At 33.5% G+C, this 23506-nt stretch overlaps 1 protein-coding gene across 1 annotated transcript; it reads right to left on the bottom strand.

The window, feature by feature from the left end:
• Positions 1 to 2555: 2555 nt before the first annotated feature.
• On the bottom strand, positions 2556 to 3437 carry LOC141690664 (uncharacterized). Its single transcript, XM_074495443.1, has one exon. It carries the CDS (start codon positions 3435 to 3437, stop codon positions 2556 to 2558), a length of 882 nt encoding a protein of 293 aa, XP_074351544.1.
• Between the last annotated feature and the right edge of the window lie 20069 nt (positions 3438 to 23506).

Here is a 23506-nt window from a genome sequence, read left to right as displayed (position 1 = left end):
ACAATATTGTTGAATCTGTCTATTCTGATGAATCTAACAAAGATCAAAGCGATGATGACATAATTTTTTAGAAAAATGTGGATGAAGATGTGGAGGAGGACATACCAGATGAAGGAAGTGGTGAAGACCCTCCAAAAATCTAGATGATGAATGTGATACTGATCAGTCTAGTGTACATGCCAATAGTGATGAGGAAAAGATGTGTGGCAACTCTATTGATGATGAAGATAACATCACTTATAACTCTAAATTTATTATTTTTTACAAGATTTATCGGCTAAATTATTTTAGGTTTTGATTGGAAGAACCTTTTCGTCTTTCACTAGAAGAACAATGCCAGCTACTCATTTGCTTGATGAAAGAGTGATATGAATCATAATATACAATCAAATTACTTTATAACAAAATCATAGACTAAATGCAAGAATTACTATAAAAAATCTCGAGCCCTCTTTTTTCAAGTAAATTTCGAATACTTTTAACTCTGAGAATATTGGTGTCTATACTCTCTTAAATTAATAGGGAGAACCTGAATTCAATTTTTTACTTGGATCTGTATTATGCGGTCATATCCTACTCAAGTTCATAACTACATTCTTTAATTATTTTATCCGGTTCGACCATCAAAATAACATAATTATATTTATCATCTTCATTACAAACATTATTTTGGTTGAATACAGTTTTATCAAAATACCAAACTTTGATAATAATTAAGTAATTTATTTTATTCGACTTCATCAGGTTTGGATATACATATATATAAACATAAATATATAAAATTAAATGGTATTACTTGCTTTAATTTTCTATTATTACATAATAAAAATAATTATTTGTTAATTTTATACTAAATTTTTTAGAAAAATACCCACGCATGAACTTTTTTTGCCAAAATAACTTTCGCAACTTTGCTACTATATTTGCAATCAAAATAATCCAAAATCGACAACGACTGCAACTTCCAAAATCAGTAATAAAAATAATATTTGATTGCGTAATACGTTACTTAAGAAGTTGCACTAATTAAATCAAATTCTCAAAAATACAACCAAAAACAAACTTTTATTATTTTTTCATAAAATCAAAAAAAACGTTTTATTTAGTTGATTTTAGTTTTTTTACTAATATGACTTAGCCTTATAATTGAGTATATGTTCTAAAATATTCTCCTGGTGAGTCAGACTCGAACCCGACACAGATGATAAACTCTTAAAGACTTATATATCCAATCAGGTTCAGTTAATTTTATTTGATTTTGGGTGCAAAAGGTATTTGACAATATTTTCATAATATGGTAAAATCGCATAAAAAAATGGTACTTTCAATAATTTCTCTACATATTTTCATCATACATTCAAACTTAATTATCGAAAATTATATTATTTCGATTTTACTCTACATGTTTGATATTTATTTTTTATAAAATAAGTAAATACTTTTTCGATGAACATAATAGTAGCGTAGAATCAAAATACCAGATTTTGATTATCACTAAATTATTTAATTTAATTAATTTCATTATTGATTTCGAACTACTACAACTTATATCAATACATTTTTTTAATAAGATGAACACTCTTACGATAGAAAACAATAATACTAGAGTACCAAATTTTAGTTATAACTATAAAATTTTATTTAATTGATTTCACTTCACATATATATAATTATACAAGATTTATTTATTTCACTTCAGTTGTTCGGTTTCAATTCCCTCTAATTATAATATTAAAATTTATTATACCTTTTCATCCCATTTTGAAATTTAATAGTCTACAATTACATTATTTCGAATTTTATGTAATAACGTAATTGACATCATAAAAATAATAAAGTTATGTAAAGATGGACTCAGTATGTTTACTTCATTTCTGAATATGGGTATTTATGTTTTTGGTACTTGATAAATTTATCAAGCAGTATACATAAAAATTAAAATCAACAATAATAAATTAAAGGAGTCAGCGGACTCCTGTGGCCCCCCTGTTAAAATCTGCATACGTGCCTGCAAATGTGTAGAGAGAGTATTTTAGGAAAGTAATGTAGAAAATACTAGGCATGGAAGCATATTCCTTTACTTGAAGGGCACCCCACCCAAAGTCTGACCCCTCCCGGACTCCAAAAACTATAGTCCCCCCACACTACTCATTAAAAACGGGGCACTCCAAACTCCAAAGGGACAAGCCCAGCTTTTGCCCTTATCTCCATCCCCCAATTCTATTTTTTACATTATCCGCTTTTCCACTTTCCCAGAACCTGTAGTAGTAGTAGTTTTATATATCTCCAATTAAATAATCAAAACATCGTACTATTAGCCATGCACCGTCGGTAAATTGAGGCCGTTGGATGCTTAATATTTTACCCAATCTTAAGGTCCACGTTTTATGGGACTGTGCACAGCTGATTCCGATCTTTACAGCAAAGATTAATTGTTGATTCGCGGCGTACTACAGTCTACAATAAAAAAGTTAACAATTAAACTCATTCTTAAACCAAACTGGAAAATACTATGAATACAGTTAAGATAATATATTTTTATTGGCTAAATAATATTAATTTAACATAACCCTATCTTGTGCGGTGATTAACGGCCGGACATTCACGGCGTTAAATCCTACCGACCTACATTTCACCATTTGTTTGCCCGGAGAAGCAACATTATCTGGAACCAAATTTAGCGTCCGACGGTACGGTCCAAACCATTTATTCTGCATAAATCGATTTTTTCGCCACGGAGGGAGGAGCAGTCCTCCGCTCTTCAACGATTTTCTGGTTCCGTCACTGATTATCTTGACAATCTGCTTTAGCTGACCACATTTTCCAATAAAAACCCTTGGCAATGTCTGTACCAATTGTTGATACTCCTTCGTCTGTCTCGCAATTTCAAATTCATTAGCAAAATTAAGATCGATGAAATAACGATCACTTTTTGGATCATCGGATTTCAACACGTCTATGAACTCGTAGTCTCCACCACTTAGTCCTCCACATTTCTCCCATTTAGTTTTACAAATTCCAGCATTGTAACCCCCGCTTCGTAAAAATGCCATTACGTTTCTCCTCAATAGCGATACATTTGATTTAACGAACCAAAATATCTCGATTGCTTTCGAAACATGAGTGACAAGCACGTTTCTAAAATGATCATTGTCTTCATTTCTAAGCGCCTTAATCAAAATCTCGAGATCAACATTGATGATTTGATGAGCAGTATCATCATTAGAATCTGAGTTATTTTCATTTTCATATTCATGTAAATCTTCTGGGGGGTCTTGTTGATCGAGGAATCCGCAGAGGAGATTGGATAAGCAAGGGGAATCGTCTTCATCGACATCGTTGGTGTGAGCGCTGTGCTCACTTCCGCTGCTGAAACCGAAGATCCTGGCCTTTACCTTATCATCGAAAGGATCAGTCACCTTCTTTCTCCTAGCCATTATCCAATTTGTGCAGTGTGTTTAGACTTTAGTGTTTGTGAGTTTGTATGTAATATATATATAGCATCAAAGGAGACATTGATAGTTTGAAGTAGGGTTTAGTAAGGTAGAAGAATATTCGTTTTAAAGCGTGATATAGAGCATTATTCTTTATACTAGGGGTAGAAATTTTTTTACGTCTACGGGACAAGGCATATCCAACGGTTTATTCTGTCCCTAGGTGACGTGGAGACAGCTGACCCGCCACGTATTGGATTGTTAGGGATCAAATAGTTCGTTGGATATTTTTTAGATAATTCCTTTTATTACACCCAATTTAACACTATTATCCAATTTTAGTTGGGCTGCACAAATGCACATCTATTAAAGGTTCCAAGTTGATACATAATTTTTTTGTAAAGTTGTTCGATTTGCAGGTGCCGGTCTTCTCAATACCAGGTTGTTGCTGCACTAATTCGAATCCAAGTGATTTGATATAAAGTCGATTTGACTTGACTCGGCCTCAAACTCAGTTTCAAGTTGGAGACAAATATTTACACTTTATAAGAAATTTCAGTTGATTTAAATTCTACCCATTCAGTGCGAGCTTGAATTAAATTTGATCTACCTTGAACTTGATAAAATAATTTAATTAATTGGACACGATAGTAGCAGATTGAGTTCTTTTTTCTACTTCACAAATTATCTATTATTTTGAATAGTTCGAACACGACTAGCATTCAAGAACATGATCTTGATTCATGTTCAAATAATCTAGTAGTAATTTCTAAGTTTGTTAAATTCGATCGATTGACTCGAATTGATGAAAAAAGCTCAAACTTGGTAATTAAAAAAAAAAAAAAACAAAGTACTGCACGTTTTGAAGAATGGATAGAGAGACATATAGGACGTGGTTTAATAAATGACTAAGAAATGGGAATTTTATGTTGAAATGCAAGAGTCAAGTCGTTGGCAATAAAAGTACAACAGCGAGCTACAGGGGGAATGCGAATGACTCTTGGCGAGCGCCAAGGGTAAATTCTAAATTCCCATCATAAAAGGAGAGACAAAAGCAAAGCAAGCATTAATAGTGCAATTTGTACGACTGTCTATGACACCGGAGGAGGAGATCACCACTTGCTTGCTTTATTTTTAACTTAAGAAGAAGATAAACATGCATGTGATTGTGAGAGACCTCATGACTTTCATGCCATCATAATTCTAACTTTATCCTGTTTGATGTTTACACTATAACCTCCAAATCTCTTTGGTGCTCATCAGGGTTTAATAAATTGACATTTCAAGAACCAGAGATTCCACTAAAAAAATAAATTAAAGATATCACTTCTTAGATCAAAGATAAGTTTACAAGAAACCTGCAGCTTTAAATAAGTAAGTTAACAATCACAATGGATAATGTTCATTGTTCTGTGAATGGGTCAAGTTTTGTTAAAAGATGATATATGTTCGTGAAATATCTTTCTTACTGTTTGCCCAAGGTGTATTACTATAATATGTTCCGTTTTGAACACGGAGCCAAATTCGTAAATCTACAGTTCTCGTGGCGCCTATTTTTTGTGCGACAATTTTTCTTTGTGCCTATTATATGGGTCGTGTGCTAGCACGGCAAGTAGAGGGGACTAAACAAGCTAGACGGCTCGCCTGTTTACTTGCGTACAACCGGCATATAACTGAGCCGGTTGGAACCAGCACAAACCGTTACAAGAAACGAGCTTGTCACGGGTATAAAATTTATGATTCGCAGCACAGTGCATGAACGACGCGTGAATCGGCATGGCTCGACGAATCGGTACGGCCCACCTAACCCGCCTTGCACGGCATGCTCTCTCCACATTTCCCGACACTGTGTTAAGTTACCACTTCCTCTAAAAAATAAGAATATTAATATGTTAGATGAAGGTTATAACTGGATCTTATAAAATATTCTAACAATAATTCTTCTTAACTTTGTTGATCTTATAAAATATTTTAACAATAATTCTTCTTAACTTTATTTACGCATGATGTTTTTAACACATATACCTAAATTCTATTACATTTATACTCTTTATAAAAAGCAGAACCCCTTATATGTCATGCATATCGCAGTATATCACTAAAATATAATAATAATAATAATAATAATAATAATAATTTGTTGGATATATGGAGTGAACTGAAGAATTTGAAAGAACCATTTAAAAATAGGGTTAAATGGCTAATTGGTATCTGAAGTGGAGGCCAACTTGCAGGTTAATACCCAAAGTTAAAAAACTTACAGTCAACTACTTGAACGTTTAAAAGTTTGCATATCAGTTATTGACGTTAACTCATGGATGGAAATCTGACTAGGCATACATACGTGTTTAAAAAAAGCTGAGGTGGAGCACATGCTTGTCTCTAACGGTAAACTCATATTTTTTAACCCAAACCAAATATAAATGGCCACCCATACAACCATTTCATCGAACATTAAACACTCAAATACTCATCTCATCTTCTTGCTTTCACTTGAAAATCAGAAAGCATGAGCTCCTCAAGTTCAAATTCTAGAAGCTCAATTCCATCTTCAAGAAGACTGAGCCGGAGATTTGAATATGTAAATTGTCGATGTGGGATTGCAACTCCGATATGGGAAGCTTGGAGGAAAGGCGCACTCGATCCCGGAAGAAGTTTTTTTAGTTGTAGTCGGTACAAGGATCTTTCACTAACTTGTAAGTTTTTTCAATGGGCAGAGCCCCCTTTTACAGATAGAGGCAGAGAGGTGATTGAAGAATTGAATGCTAAGTTGGAAGCGAAAACAAAGGAGGTTGATCGATTAATGGCAGAAATGCATTTTAATGAAAGAAAAGCTATTGTATTGAGTGATGAGCTGATGAGTAGACATAGCAAAAACAAAGAAATTGAAGAGTTGAAGAAGGTGGTGATGAGAAAGGAAAATGAGATTTGGAAATTGAGGAAGATAATTATGGTTGTAATTGGCATTTTATTTATAATATTGTTTAAGAAATAATATCCTTGAATTAAGAAATAAAATATTGTGTGCAGTAGATTGATTATTGAAATCATAGTTGTATTTTAATGGTGATTTGTGGGTTTTGACAAAAGAAGTGGTACGTGGTGTTTGTGTGTCCCCTTACAATATCATGATAATGTGCACACAACAGTGCACACAACACAAGTGCACACAGAACACATTATACTAGATTCTTAAAAAATGGCACACAATATACAAAATAATGAATTTAAGATTCCCATAAGATAATATTAAGATTGTGACAACCCGGGTCAAATCCCGAGTCTTTTTCAAAAATCGGGTCAAGTCTCGATTCCGAGTCCGAAATAAGCCGAAGCATACTGTCCCGAGTGCAGTCAACTTGGGTTACGACAAGTCCACCACAGGCCCCCAAAAGATCATGATTTGTTGGTGCACATAGTAGTAATACTTTACCTTATTAACTGAACAGAAGTCCCAAATCTCCTCGATGTGGGACTGAGGTGTTACAAACTCCCCCACTTAAACTCTTGACATCCTCGTCAGGCCCGAACAGACAGCCCACAGGACCAAGATCGTACCTCTTTAGCCATAGTGGGATAATACCGGCTGGTTTCGTGTCCCCACATCCAGACTTCTTGCCATTATGGGATAATACCACCAGCCTTCGTGTCCCCACCTCCGGCAACTTGACGCATCAAGCTTTCGAGATTCGGCTCTGATACCATATGTGACAACCCTGGTCAAATCCCGAGTCTTTTTCGAAAATCGGGTCAAGTCCCAATTTCGAGTCCGAAATAAGCCGAAGCATACTGTCCCGAGTGCAGCCAACTTGGGTTACGACAAGCCCACCACAGGCCCCCAAAAGATCATGATTTGTTGGTGCACATAGTAGTAATACTTTACCTTATTAACTGAACAGAAGTCCCAAATCTCCTCGATGTAGGACTGAGGTGTTACAAAGATAATCTTAGCAAAAGTATTACATAGTTCCCAACAAGCAAAGTATTACATAGTTCCCAATAAGCAAAGTATTACATAGTTCAATCTTAGCAAAAGATGGTATACAGTTAAATTATTAAAGCTTCTTCCTTGGTGCTGAGAATGATTTCACTGGTTTTTTCAGGGCTGCAGATTCGTTCATTATCATTGGTGATAAGTTTGTAGCCTTTGTCCTTGTGAGGGGTCCTTGTGACTGTGACTTTCCAAGCTAACTGCAGGCCCTTGCTTTAGGGGTGGCCACCGGTGGAGTTGATGCAGGAGGAGTGCTCCCACTAGCCACATGACACCTCCTGAGACTAGGTGTTGGCATCTACAAGGAACATGCATAAAACAGTGTTAGTATGAGTAATTCATAAGTTAAATGAATAATGAACAAGTTAAATGCATAATAAAGTTACTGTGTATAAAAATACTTACAAAAGTCATAGATTTTTTCTTCTTCTTTTGGTTATTCTCTCTCAAAGTCTTATCAATGTCATCCAATGTGGCATTCTTCTGCTTCCTACATCTCTTCCCATATGGAAGTTCATCATCCATAGTAGCTCTCAAAGCTTCCTTCATCAAGTTTGCCTCACCACTTTCAATCTCTTCACCATAGCTTTCAACCTCCTCATCTGCCTCTCTACCTTCTCTGTTTTCCTCTTCCTCTGCATCTTTGTTTTTTCTAGCCCTTTTCTTTAGTTGTGGTGGTTGGTAATCAGCTGGTTTATTAGGGCAAGCTCCTCTGTTAAGTCCTTTCTCCCTACATATGCCACAATGCATTACCCTCCCAGTGGACACCATTCTCACCTTCTTATCAGAGCTTGTAAACCCCTCCCACCCTTCCCTTCTTCTAAGTTTCTTAGGCCTCCCTCTCAGCTGCTTCACTATAAGTGGTGGGAGGACAACATCTCCCTCAACATCATCCCAAAACTCTTCACCTTTTATGGCCTCCAAAGTATATGAATAGGTCTTGAGATAAGTTTCACCTGTAGAGAGAAGTTGACCCCCACACACTGTTTTCAAAAAGCACTCATCAAGCCCAAGGACAAGTCTGCGTTCATTCTTCCAAACCTTCTTCAAACTATCATAGCATATGTAAATTCTTTTAAACCTGGAATCATCACCTTCATGTAGTCTTGTGGTCATCAGCTTCACTGTGTTATTTCTATTACTCTTCAGTAGCTCACCAGCAAATCTCCTCATAATGGTATAATATTCTTTCATTTTTTCCTCCACTGCTGACATAGCCTTTTGCCTTACCCTGCAGCACTTAGCCTCACAAACATCAACTTTCAGAACTCTCTTAAACTTATCTTGCATCTCACTTAGCTTCCGGTTTGGATTTTTTCTGATTCTATCCCTATATGTGTCCACTAGATACTTCATATTCACAAGCTTGTTCCACACACAATTATGCTCATTTACTACTATTTTTATCTACCAACCATCACATTCTTTAATGTAGCTGACCCACATTTTGAAAGGGAAACCCTCTGCACATGCCAATTGGACTCTTCTTTTATCTTCTAATAAGTACCTATAAGGTCTCCCACTAGCCATACTATTATCTCTTATTGTTGTTTTCAATTGGCTTTATCAACAAAAATCATACCTACTTTCCACTTTATGTTTTTGGCTGGTGTTTTACTATTAAATACACCAGGAGGCATAATGATTTTCTTTCTATATGGGGGATCAGTATAGCACACATCTGCATCCTCTTCCTCATATTCACTCATTGCATAATTCACATCTGATTCTTCACCAGAATCCTCATCAGTGTCATCCTCTCCATCTGCATCTCCATAGTCATTTAAAAAATCTTCCTCCTCTTGTGCTATCTTTTTCCTCTCTGCCTTGGTAGCCTTTCTAATTTCATTAAATTTTTCATCACTACAATCCCTCTCACTTTCTGATTCAATCACATTCCTCTCACTTTGGGCTTCATTCACATCCTCATTTTCCTTCTCATTCACCTCCCTCTGAGTCTCATCCCTTCCCCCCTCTATCACCTCATCACTCTAGTCATCAAGCAAACCCACAGGTAGATGATAAACATACAAGATTATGACTCCACCAATTCTGTTACTCAAATCCATGGCCTCATTTTTACTTTGATCACACAAAAGACTCATCCCTTTTTTTATTAACAGACCATCATTACAATAAAATAAAGAGTCATATTCACCCATTATATCACCCAGACCTTCTTTTATTTCTTCAACACTCAAATTTTCCACATCAATATTCTCATACTTCATATATTTATCAGTGCCATAACTTTTTTCAGGAACATGCACAAAACTCCCACTATGATACACACACAATGTATACAACCTGGGCATAAAACATGTAAAATTAAACATAAAATTCACACACAAAAATCTAACATTAACTATAACCTACAACCTGGGCATAAAACACAATTATAAACCCCTAAAGTATAACCTAGTTACACAAACGCATATCAGTTGAGATTTAGGGTTAGTCTTACATTTTGGTAGCCAAGAATCTTCAGCTTTCTCTTTCAATCGCCAAGAATCGCAGTAAATCGCCAAGAATAGCAGTTATTTTGTGAGAGGAATTTGTGTTTAATTTAGAGAATTTAATGTATATATAAACCGGTTTTATTTCTCAATCGGTGTGGGTCGGGTAAAAAATTTCACGGGTGGGGAGAGGTTACGTGGCTGCAAACGTGTGGGTTATGTGGCACAACTTAACGGTGCTCCGTTAAAAGTCAATGCCACTTAACGGTTGTGTAAAAAAATTCATAGTTCAGGTCTCCAATTAAAAATAAATAGAGGTTAAGTTACCCATATAAAAGTTTTTTCACTTTGGGTACCCACCTGCAAGTCGGCTCTGAAGAATTTTTAGCACATAAACGCAGCGAAAACGTAAATTTAAATCTTAAAAAAAAAACTGAAACCCTCCGCAGGATCCATGCGAAAAATAATATTTAATTCGTAGTTCAGTATGTTTACCTTAAGAAGCTTTACGTTAATAGAAAGATGGAGGTCTTTAATAGCGATCCAAGAACGATGAACGGAGATCCTTAGCAGCTGCTCCTCAAGTGTGAAGCACTCCACCGGTATCCACCAAGAAAATGATGTAATGAAGGAGGAGGAGATGGAGAGAATTAGGGTTTTGTAAATCTTTTTGGTTTTAGGCAAAAATAGGGTTTATAATAATATATTTATAGGCAAAATTTTCAGCTGAAAATTTTTCCATAAAATATTATTATTATTAACCCTTTATTATTCTCACTAATAATTAAAACACCTTTTAATTATTAATCCTTTTCCTAAACTATTTAGAAATAATTCTCTCACTTGATTTAATTTCCAAAAATTAAATTCTTAATTAATAATATTAAGAACCTTTTCTTAATTAATTTATAATCAATTAAATCTCATTTAATCAATTATTAAATTTGCCAATTAATTATTTATTTCATAAATAAATAATTATCAGCCATTATTAATTAATTTCTCCACTATTAAATCATTCTCTTTTATGGTGTGACCATGTAGGTTCAATATTAAGCCGGTAGTAGAAATAAATAATAATAAAACTATTTTATCATTATTTATATAAATTCTCTAATTCATTAAATATGATTAATTAATTAATCATATTTATTCTACATCGTGATGGATACTTCTCAGCATATCGCGACTATCCGGATAATACGAATTCACTGCTTAGAATACCTAGAACCTATTCAGTGAGTAGTTACCGTACAATTAATTCCTTCTATCCTGCAATGTCACGATTAAATACAAGGCATGGAACTTGTGTCAAGCTAATCTTATTTAATCACTTGCTTTACCATTCAATATGCTTAGTTCTATTTAATGTAAATTAGAAACTCCTTTCTAATTTCATTCACTCTGGCCAGAGATTCCTGAACTACCATAAGTGGATCAGCATTGAACATTCTCTTCCTACACTGGAAGGGGTAGATCCTTTATTGATCATACACTATCTTCGTGTACAAATTCATATACCCAGTAGAGCCCTTATAATTGTCCCTTGAGACTAAGAACTAAACCAAAGCATAGTTCAGTGTACACAAGATGACTATGATGACCTCAAGTTTAAGGATACTTATACAACTATCACTATGTGAACAACTGCTGACACGTGAGTGAACTCCATCAGTTGTTCAGCTATGTGAGTCATGTTCAGTGAACTTATTCTATAATAAGCACCTACATACTAGCTATAGTGTCACCACACAAATATCTATGAGAACAGACATCCTTCATAATGAAGCAAGCATAGTATGTATCGATCTTTGCGGATTATTAATTACCAGTTAGTAATCCTACGATCAGGAACTATTTAAGTTTAGAGTTATCATCTTTTAGGTCTCATTATTATGATCTCATCACAATCCATAAAAAGCTTTACTCTAAACTGTGGTATATCTTATTTAAACATTTAAATAGATAGAGCCCGCAATAAAAACAAAACAAGTCTTTTATTAATATCAATGAAATCAAAACAGATTACATAAAAGTTATTCTTAAATCCTCATACATGATTGGACTTAGGACATATCTCTTTCAATCTCCCACGTGTACTAAAGCCAATCACTCTGGTATCTAATACCCATCTTGTCTTTATGACGATCAAAGTGACTCTGAGAAAGTGGCTTTGTGAGTGGGTCTGCTATGTTGTTATGTGTGTCAACTCTCTCGACGTTGACATCTCCTCTATTTTCAACTCAGATTCACCACCAAAAACAAGAAAAATGTCCTGAGTCATTCGCAAGTACTTAAGGATATTTTTCACTGCTTTTCAATGGTCTTCACCTGGATTGGACTGATATCTGCTCGTCACACTAATTGAATAAGCAACATCAGGCCTTGTACACAACATCGCGTACATGATAGATCCTATTGCTGAAGCATAAGGAATCTTACTCATACGCTCTCTTTCCTCAGGTGTCTTAGGAGACATTTTTTTCGGAAAGGGACACTCCATGGCTCATCGGTATGAGACCTCTTTTGGAGTTTTCCATGCTAAACCTTTTAAGCACTTTCTGGATGTATGTACCCTGGGTAAGACCTATCATTCTTCTAGATCTATCTATATAGATCTTCATACCGAGAATGTAGGATGCTTCTCCCAAGTCCTTCATGGTGAAGTTCTTTGATAGCCATATTTTGACTGATTGTAGCATCGGTATATCATTTCCTATAAGAAGTATGTCATCCACATATAATACAAGAAATGTTACCGCGCTCCCACTAACCTTCTTGTAGACACATGGTTCATCTATGTTTTTGATAAAACCAAACTCTTTGATTGTCTCATCAAAACGGATGTTCCATCTACGAGAAGCTTGCCTTAAACCATATATGGTTCGCAGCAGCTTACACACTAGGTGTTCATTTCCCTTGGAAAGAAAACTCTCTGGCTGTGTCATATACACTTCCTCCTCAAGTTCCCCATTGAGGAAGGCCGTTTTCACGTCCATTTTCCAGATCTCATAGTTGTAGTAAGCAGCAATCGCAAGCAAAATCCGAATTGATTTTAACAGGGCTACAGGCGAAAAAGTTTCATCAAAGTCAATCCCTTGCCTTTGTTTGAATCCTTTTGCCACGAGCCTGGCCTTATTGGTCTCCACCTGGCCATTTGCTCCAATCTTTCTTTTGTATACCCACTTGCACCCAATAGGCTTAACACCTTCAGGCGCCTCAACCAGAGTCCATACTTGGTTGGTATACATAGATTCCATTTCGGATTTCATGGCACTATGCCATTTCTCTGAGTCAACACTACTCATAGCCTCATTATAGGTCACTGGGTTGTCATCATTAATGATTGACAACTCATTGTCATTCTTGAACTACTCGTAGTAGTTTGTGCTTCTTGAACTTCATCAAGTTCAATTTTGCTCCCATTGTTTCCTTCAAGGATAAACTCCTTTTCCAAGAAGGTAGCATGTCTGGAGACAAACACCCGATGATCGGTGTAAAAGTAATACCCCAAAGTCTCTTTAGGATATCCCACAAAATTACATTTTACGGATCGAGATTCCAGCTTATCTGGGTCAACTTTCTTGACATAAGCTGGACATCCTCAAATCTTAACGTGTTTAAGACTCAGTTTCCTTTCTTTCCATATCTCATATGGTATTTGAGGAACGGATTTGGAAGGCACCTTATTCAGTAAATATGCTGAGGTTTCCAATGCATAACCCCATAGGAATACTGGAAGATTCGCATAGCTCATCATGGACCGAACCATGTCTAACAAAGTTCGATTTCTCCTTTCAGATACCCCATTTAACTGTGGAGTATATGGATGAGTCCACTGAGAGACTATACCATTTTCTTTGAGATAATCTAGAAACTCTCCATTCAAGTATTCACCACCTCGATCTGATCGAAGAGTTATAATACTGTGTTTGGTTTGTTTCTCCACTTCATGTTTATATTCTTTGAACTTTTCAAAGGTTTCAGACTTGTGTTTCATCAAATACACATATCCGAATCTAGATCTATCATCTATGAAAGTAATGAAGTACGAAAATCCACCCGTGGCTTGCGTAGACATTGGTCCACATACATCTGTGTGTACCAATCCTAGCAAATCTGCAGCCCTCTCTCCATGTCCACTAAATGGAGATTTGGTCATTTTACCCAATAGACAAGACTCGAATGTAGGATATGATTCAAAATCAAAGGGGTCAAGTAACCCTTCCTTATGCAATGTCCGCAGTCTATTTTCACTAATATGACCTAGCCTACAGTGCCATAAATAGGTCAGATTTTCATCATCTCGTTTTCTTTTATTAGTTTGTTCAATCTGAAGTAAATCATGCTCTACGTCACGTACATACAGACCATTATTTATAATACCACGTCCATAAAAAACATTATCTCTAAGGATAGAACATTCATTATTCTTAATAATAAATGAAAAACCATCCACATCCAACATAGGAATATAAACAATATTCCTCACAATAGAGGGAACGTAATAACAATTATTCAAAATAATAGTCTTGCCCGTAGGCATATGTAAACTAAATGATCCTACAGATATGACCACAACCCTTGCTCCATTGCCCATACGTAGAATCACCTCATCTTTTTCAAGAGTACTACTTCCCTTTAGTCCTTGCAACGAATTACAAATATGAGAACCACAGGCGGTATCTAATACCCAAGTAGAAATTTGACCTAGTGACATATTAACTTCGATCATGAACATGCCTGAATCAGAAGCGGTAGTCTTACTACCCTTCTTCTTCTTCAATTCTGCAAGATAAACCTTGCAGTTCCTCTTCCAGTGCCCCAACTTGTTATAGTGAAAACAAACAGCTAAATTAGGACCAGTCAACTTGTCAGCATCTAGTATGCTCCGGAGTGATAGTGCAGAAGACATGACGAATATAGTAAATATGTAAATGATAAACACATAACAACACTTAGCAAATATTCAATTTCATTTCAAAACACTATATGAATCGGGTCTTTATTCATAAGTATCTCCCACTAGTTTATCTAATTTTTTCAACCCACTAAGTGAAAATTAAGCATTCATAATGCTAGTGGGAATAGGGATCCTACATTCCATCACACAACCTCGGCTGTGGCACGAAACGTCATGTGATGTTCAATAGGCAGACAACTCTTGTCAATTACATCTTATGTTATTCCCTAATATAAGTTTATCCTCTTGAATAATTGAGTCACGGCTGTGGCATGATAAACTCAATATTCTAAGTCAAGTCTAACCCAATATTTCGTACAATTGAATCAGTCTCCAACGGCCCACGGCTGTAGCACGTACCGACCTTTAGATTCTAATTCAATGTACACATCTCTATGTAATAGACAAGTATTTCTTATTTTGAAATCAAAGCCCTTGGCTGTAGCACGAAATGACAATGATTTAAAAATAAGAACCACTTTCTACCATGTTGGAAGGCTATGACCGACACAAGCCCGTTGAGTCATTGGCCAATTACTACATGATATTATTTAATTTTAGAGGGATTATATTACGTTACAATCATAATCATATTATAAAGAGATTCTTCCTTTTAAATTAAATATTTCAAATCAATAATCGATAATCAGATGATTCCCAGATCGGGTGGAGCATTGTCAAGAGGCGTCACTTAATAACCCTTTCTTACAGATAGAAATCTGTTGTTGACGGAATCATCCTTTCTCTCAATATTGAAAATTCATATTCAATTACGTGTTTCATAAACACAAGAATCTCATGATCGTATTCATAATATTATTGTTAAGGCAAGAAACGATTCCTATTCTAGATTTTCTAGAGCACACCTTATATTGATTTAAGTTCACCTAAATCTATCATCGCATGGTAAACATAGACATATATGGCATGTAAAGTACAATAAAGTAAATGTGTTTGGTTATGGCCCCATCCTATGTGATCTTTATCAAGCTCATGATAAAGATCAAGGTCAATCTAATATGGTGATGGAAATAAATACAACTACTTATTACATAAGTTTTCTTCTTTGTTTAGACTTCCTGTATGTCTCGTCTTCTTCTTTGTATCACCTCCATTGGATAGCCTTCTTGAGTCTTCAATTACATTACATTATTGAAAGTAAAACTAATCTAATGAACTTACAAGAATAACTCGAGTTACATTCGAGATTTATGATTACAAAGATTGACGACATGCAAGTCGTATTTAAAACCAAAACCAAAACCATTACACTAAGGTCGAAAGGCCATAACCATCCACCATGCTCATACAACACATAAAAGCATGTTAAAACACATAATATGATCTTAACATATCATATTATCCATGATCTAATCATAAAAAGAAAATATGACAAAAATCAGAAAAATCAGAATCAAATTAGAAAAACAAGAATCGCTGTTTACAGGTAGTAAACGACGTCAAACGCCTTACAGACGAGTCGTTGATAGCTTTAGCTATCAGTGTAGTTCAGACGCTCGTTTACCTATGGAATAGGGTATTCGTTTGCGTAAATCGGACACCAGACCCAGATTTCAGCAAATCTGCAGCAGCCAATTCAGAATCCGTATCTAATATGATTCTCATAATTTAAACATAAGTGGATCAACATTGAACATTCTCTTTCTACACTGGAAGGGGTAGATCCTTTATTGATCATACACTATCTTCGTGTATAAATTCCTATACCCAGTAGAGCCCTTATAATTGTCCCTTGAGACTAAGAACTAAACCAAAGCATAGTTCAGTGTACACAAGATGACTATGATGACCTCAAGTCTAAGGATACTTGTACAACTATCACTATATGAACAACTGCTGACACGTGAGTGAACTCCATCAGTTGTTCAGCCGTGTGAGTCATGTTCAGTGAAGTTATTCTATACTAAGCACCTACATACTAGCTATAGTGTCATCACACAAATGTCTATGAGAACAGACATCCTTCATAATGAAGCAAGCATAGTATGTACCGATCTTTGCGGATTATTAATTACCAGTTAGTAATCCTACGACCAGGAACTATTTAAGTTTAGAGTTATCATCTTTTAGGTCTCATTATTATGATCTCATCACAATCCATAAAAAGCTTTACTCTAAAGTGTGGTATATCTTATTTAAACATTTAAATAGCTAGAGCCCCCAATAAAACAAAACAAGTCTTTTATTAATATCAATGAAATCAAAACAGATTACATAAAAGTTATTCCTAAATCCTCATACATGATTGGACTTAGGACATATCTCTTTCAGCCTCCACTTCAGATACCAATTAGTCATTTAACCCTTTAAAAATATAAGGTGGGTGAAATTATATTATATCGTATTTATAATTGGAGTACGGGAGTTAAAGTGGAAAGGGAGTACAGTTTGGTCGTCACGTTAGGTCAACATTTTAATTAGAAGAAGAGATTAGGTTAACATTGTAATTAGAAGAAGAGAGACATAAGCTTACACAAAAACAAACACACCTATAATTACACACAACTCACCACATGTACCCATAATTATTTTTTCACAATATAAGATATTATAATAATTTTAATAGTAGTTAGCAATTGATAGAATTTAAATTTATTCACATTTCAATTCAATAATACAACCAAAATTTACATAAAGCAAAAATAAATTCAAATAAAAAAATGTAAATAAAAGATTAAAGGTAAGATATTAAAATGTCGTAATAAGTTCAAAACTAAAATAAAACTAAAACAAATTACAAATTTGTATATTAAAATTTTATAATAGGTTAAAATTTAAAATAAAACTAAAACACATTATAAATTTGTCATTTCATAAATATTTGAGATAATTATATTTTTAAATATATTAAACTAAAATTGAAAATATTAATAATTTTTAAACCTTACGTGAATAGAACGAGGTTTATAAAATATTTTTTTGCAAGTTTACTCTGAAATCAATAATTAGTTTTTTATATATATTGTATAGTAAATTTAATGAGTGGAAAAAACATATATTAATTTTAAAACTAAAACAAAACATAAAATTTTACGAGAGATGACTAAATTAATTAATGAAGATCAACGTTATTTTTTAAATATCAATTCATAAATTTAATAAATTTAAAAATATTATTTATAATTAAAATAAGCTCATACTAAAAATTTTCAAAGTATCCCATGCATCGCACGGGCATAAAGCTAGTATGAGAAAAATCGATGAAGACTCAAAGTAAGCTCAATCAAGATCCTTGTAATGAATTTTTGATAGAGGAAGATAAGAGAATTTTTGCTGAGTTAAAAAAATGTGTTTCTCAAGTGTATGTTAAGATCGATCTTCAGAAGGCGTATGACCCTTCTGAATGGCCATTTATTAAATATTTGCTGCTTGAGTTGGGTTTCCTGCTAAGTTTGTGAACAAGATTATGGCTTGCATTACTACAGTGCCATACACTTTTAATATTAATGGCGACACAACATATTTGATAAATGGTAAGAAAGGGCTCAGACAGAGAGATATCTCCCTATCTATTTGTATTAGTCATGGAGTATTTGAATAGGTGTATGGCTGAGTTGAGAGGTAATAAAGAATTCCAGTACCATCCCAGGTGTAAAGGATTGAATATCACCCATATGTGTTTTGCATATAATTTACTATTGTCTACTAGGGGTGATTTAGCATCAAGCAGTTCTACGTACCCAACAATGATTCCAAAATTCGTTCCAAAATGACACATGGCGTGATTTAATTCGGGGGACTCATATTTATGCATGAGGGGTCCATATCATTACACTACAAGAAAATAGGACAAAATCGACCACACATAACCGACCAACGTCGAACAAGCGTCTTAAAACCGACCACAAGGGTTGGTCAATTATATATGGTAAGAAACAACGTAATTGTGATGATGTGGCACGGTTAAAGCCGACCACATTAGGGTGGTCGGTTACATTTCTGACATGGCGCGACTAAAACCGAACACTTTAGGGTGGTCAGTTTTGTTAATAATATAAAATTAATTTAAAGTACAAAAAAATGTACCCATTATAGCCAGGACGATGTCATTTTACTGCAATATATATAACCGACCGTCGTCGGTCGGTTATACCCTGTCACTTTATTTTTGAATGTTATATATCTCATTTCTTGAAATTTAACAAAATATAAAAAAACTAAGAGGAAGAATAGTATTGAAGAGAATTGAAGTGGAGGAGTCATATAGAAATTGTAAGTTAATCAACATGTGTGTGTGTGTTGTATGTATTAAATGTTATTTTGTATGTATTAAATGTTGTTATTTTTTTATGAAATGCATGTTAAATTATTTGTTAAAGATATTTATTATGTGAAAAATATATTATTGTAGATGGAAACCATTGATCGAAATTGGATTGGTAATCAATTGCTAAGTGATAAAATTTCATTGACTCCGTAATATAGATTTTTTTTTAAAATTTGCTCGCGAAAATAGAATGGAAGAAGATGGTACAATGAAGTGTCCTTGTAAACGTTGTAAAATTTTGAATTGGTTAAATATTGGTGATGTTAGATTTCATTTTTCTCGCTAAAGGGATGCTTGAGGGTTATACCGTGTGGACGTCGCACGGTGAAAAGATAGGAAGAAAATGTAGTCGACTGAGTGTTTGTTGAGAAAATTAAAATAAAAAGTCGGTAATAAAGTAAGAGTTGAGAGTTCCATTGTCGAACGATATATGGAGAAGGAGATTCTTAATATTTGTTCCTTTTATTTTGCCTCTGACACGATTCAAAATAAAGTACGTCGTAACGAGGTTTTGTTTGACATGCAAATTTCCAAGAATTTAAAAGTTTTCAAATATCCAATTCAATCTCTTGGAAAAGAAGGAACTAGATACATGAATGATGATAAACGAGAGCTAGCGGAAGAATATATTCTTTTAAACTCTCCTGAAGTTCAACTTTATCTAAGGTACCAAAATCTTACTTTAAAAAATAATTTTTAATTGAGGAATAATTTTTGATAGTGACACTTACATGCATGATTTTATATTTTAGAAAGTACCAAGATCGTGTTTTGAGACAACCCCCGGAAAAAATACCTCAAGATTTAGATCATATTGTCAATAGTCAATTTAAAACTTGGTTTAAACAAAAGGTATTTATCTATTTAGCAACCTTAATTACATGTTTTATTTTTAATTCTTATAATTACAACGTCTCATCACATGTTTTATTTTTAATTTTTTTAATCATTAGGTTAATAAAGATGAGGTGGAAGGACCTCGTTTTAAGGACTTGCTTGAAGGACCGATATTAAAAGTCATGATTTTTGAGACTTGTCAAGTTAATGGATATACATTTTCAACAAAATCTGCATCCAGTTCTAGTATTGTTGTTAAAGGAAATTTGCACGAAAATAATCTTGATTATTATGGTCAACTATAAGAAATCATTTGACTTATTTATCAAGGATACAATCATGTATATTTGTTCAACTGTATATGGTTTGATAGTGTCGGCAATGGTGTGAGGATTGATGAGAATCGTGTGGTTACAATTAATATGACTTCAAGATTAAAGTCAAATGATATTTTTATTTTAGCTAGTCAATCCTCACACGTATATTATGATCCTAGTGTATTGAATCCAAAAGCGAAAATATATACGGTAGTTAAATCTAAAAGTCGCCCACTTGATGAATCTATCATTGCGCAAAATGATATAGAGGACGCTTTTCAGGAAGATAGATATAATGCATCGACCTCATTTTTGCTCTTTGTCGATTTCGCACAATATGGACAAATACCATTTATTCGGCGTGAAGAAGAAGAATAATAATAAGAAGATGATGATGATGATGATGTAGAAAATAAGGATGACAAAGATGAAAATGAGAGAGAAGAAGAAGTAAGAGGTCACAATGAAAATGATGATGATGATGATGAAGATGATGATGGTTTTGACGATACTGAATAACGTTGTTTATAAATTTAATGATGATTTTAAATGCAAAACAATATTTTAGTAATGTTTGTAATGATTATGGTGCTCTATTATAAGTGATAGTGATTTTATTGGGTTTTATGAAATTTATATCGTAATGATAATTTATTAATGGGTTTTAAGACCGCTTAAGGCCAATTTTCGGCCAAATTTTACCATAACATTTCCCAGAAAACCAACCGTCTCCTCCGTAAAATCGACCATATTCTTCATAAAATAGACCGTCTCCTTTAAAGAAAGGTCGGTTAAATAGAATTTATGTGCCTTCTGAAGTAAAACCGACCAAAGTGCATGTTTGACTTCGGTTGGTTAACCGTGTCGGTCAATATTGAATTTAAAATATTTATTTAAAACGATCCAACCGTACGGATATTAACTTCATGTCAAAATATGTTTAGACACAAAAAATTAGATTATTTTAACAAGCACAAATACGTTTTTATAAGTAAATTAGCAAATATCCTAAAAATGTGAAATTAATAAGTATAAATTTAAAATTCTAAAATACACATGATTTAACCGTATGGATGGACAAAATCAATAAAAATGAACAAATATACCAAAAATTAGGATATATAAATAATATTATAATTATAATAGCGTGAACCATAATCACTTCAAAGTATATATGTCGTCATTCTGTAGACAAAATAAGTTGAACAACATCCGATGTACATAGCATAAAAACATATTTTATTTAAAATGATCTAACCGTACAGATGTTAACTTCATATCAAAATATGTTTATACACAAAAAATTAGATTATTTTAACGAATACAATACATTTTTATAAGTAAATTAGCAAATATCCTAAAAAATCTGAAATTAATAAGTATAAATTTAAAATTATAAAATACGCATGATCTAACCGTAATGATGGACAAACTCAATGAAAAGGAACAAATGTACCAAAAATTAAGTTGTTTAAATAATATTATGATTATAATAGCAAGAACCATAATCACTTCAAAGTATATATGTCGTCATTCTATAGACAGAATAAGTTGAACTTAACATCCGATGTACATAGCATAAAAAACAAATTTTTATTTAAAATGATCCAACCGTACGGATGTTAACTTCATGTTAAAATATGTTTATACACAAAAAAATAGATTATTTTAATGAGTACAAATACGTTTTATAAGTAAATTAGCAAATATCCTAAAAAATATAAAATTAATAAATATAAATTTAAAATTATAAAATACACATGATGTAACCGTATGGATGGAAAAACTCAATGAAATCGAACAAATATACAAAAAAATTAGGCCGCTTAAATAATATTATAATTATAATAGCGTGAACCATAATCACTTCAAAGTATATATGATGTCATTCTGTAAACAGAATAAGTTGAACTTAACATCCGATGTACATAGCATAAAAAACAATTTTATTTAAAATGATCCAACCGTACGGATGTTAACTTCATGTGAAAATATATTTATACACAAAAAATTAGATTATTTTAACGAGTACAAATATGTTTTTATAAGTTAATTAACAAATATCCTAAAAATGTGAAATAAATAAGTATAAATTTAAAATGATAAAATATACATGGTCTAACCATATGGATGGACAAACTCAATGAAAACGAACACATGTACCAAAAATTAGGCTATTTAAATAATATTAATCATGTTTTTATAAGATTTTTTGAATTTAAGGGTTTTTAGGGTTAGATAAAACTGACCATTAGGGTTTCTAGGGTTAGATAATAACCGACCGTCTTAACCTAAAACCGACCGATGTATATTTAGGCGGTCATAACCGACAGTCTGAACCTAAAACCAACCGACGTATATTTAAGCGGTTTATTTTTTGTGAAAAATTAAAAACCTCACCTTTAACAGCAACGACGTCGTTTTGCATGTTGCATAGTTTCCAACCTCAAAACCGACCACCTTGCCAGTCGGTTTTAACCCTGGTACATATAAAAAGCCGCTTCATTTTCTTTTATTTGTTTCTTCTCTTCTCTCTTATTTTCTCACCGAACTCGAAATCAGCGAACTATGGCGTACAATCAACGAAGAACCGCCTCAAAATCTCCTCTCTATTCCTCACGTTTCCCTCTCAATGTAAGATTTTTCACTCAATTAGATATTTTTCACTCGATTGTGTGTGTGTGTATGTTTTGTGTGTGTAAATATATGATTTAAAGTTATATATATGTTTTTTTGTGTGTGTAAATTATGAATCGAAGTCCAAATTGAACATTTTCACTTCAAATCGAAGTTCAAATCGTATTTTTAAGTTTTGATGAGTTTTTTGCATGAAAAATATTTTCCGGATTTGTGTATTTGTTGAATATAAGTATAAGTACAAATCTTTGGTTTTCATCAGTTTGTTGAATATACGTATAAGTATAAATCTATTTTTAGGGTTAATTTTTAGTGGTTTTCTCTTTACGCTCCTATAATTTCATTTCGTACTCAAAATTTATAATTGCACGTTATACGTGAGTTTTGTAGCTTTATTTTGTTGAATATATGTATGTGTGTGTGATTTTTGTGTGTAAATCTATGAATAAAAGTTTGTATATATGTTTACGCGCTCGTAATTTCGTTTCGTAATCGAGATTTATAATCGAAGTTAATGTATGAGTTTTGAAGCTTTAATTTATTGAATATATAGTTAAATTAAGTTTATTTGATGGTTTAATTT

This window comes from Apium graveolens, chromosome 2 (genome assembly GCF_009905375.1).
Source record: "Apium graveolens cultivar Ventura chromosome 2, ASM990537v1, whole genome shotgun sequence".
In the NCBI taxonomy this organism is placed as follows: domain Eukaryota; kingdom Viridiplantae; phylum Streptophyta; class Magnoliopsida; order Apiales; family Apiaceae; genus Apium; species Apium graveolens.
Note: the sequence above shows the minus strand (reverse complement) of the source record. Positions and strands in the feature narration are given on the sequence as shown.

Bases quoted from the DNA above. Each gene is read 5' to 3' on its own strand.
- LOC141690664 (XM_074495443.1), bottom strand. From the start codon at position 3,437: ATGGCTAGGAGAAAGAAGGTGACTGATCCTTTCGATGATAAGGTAAAG.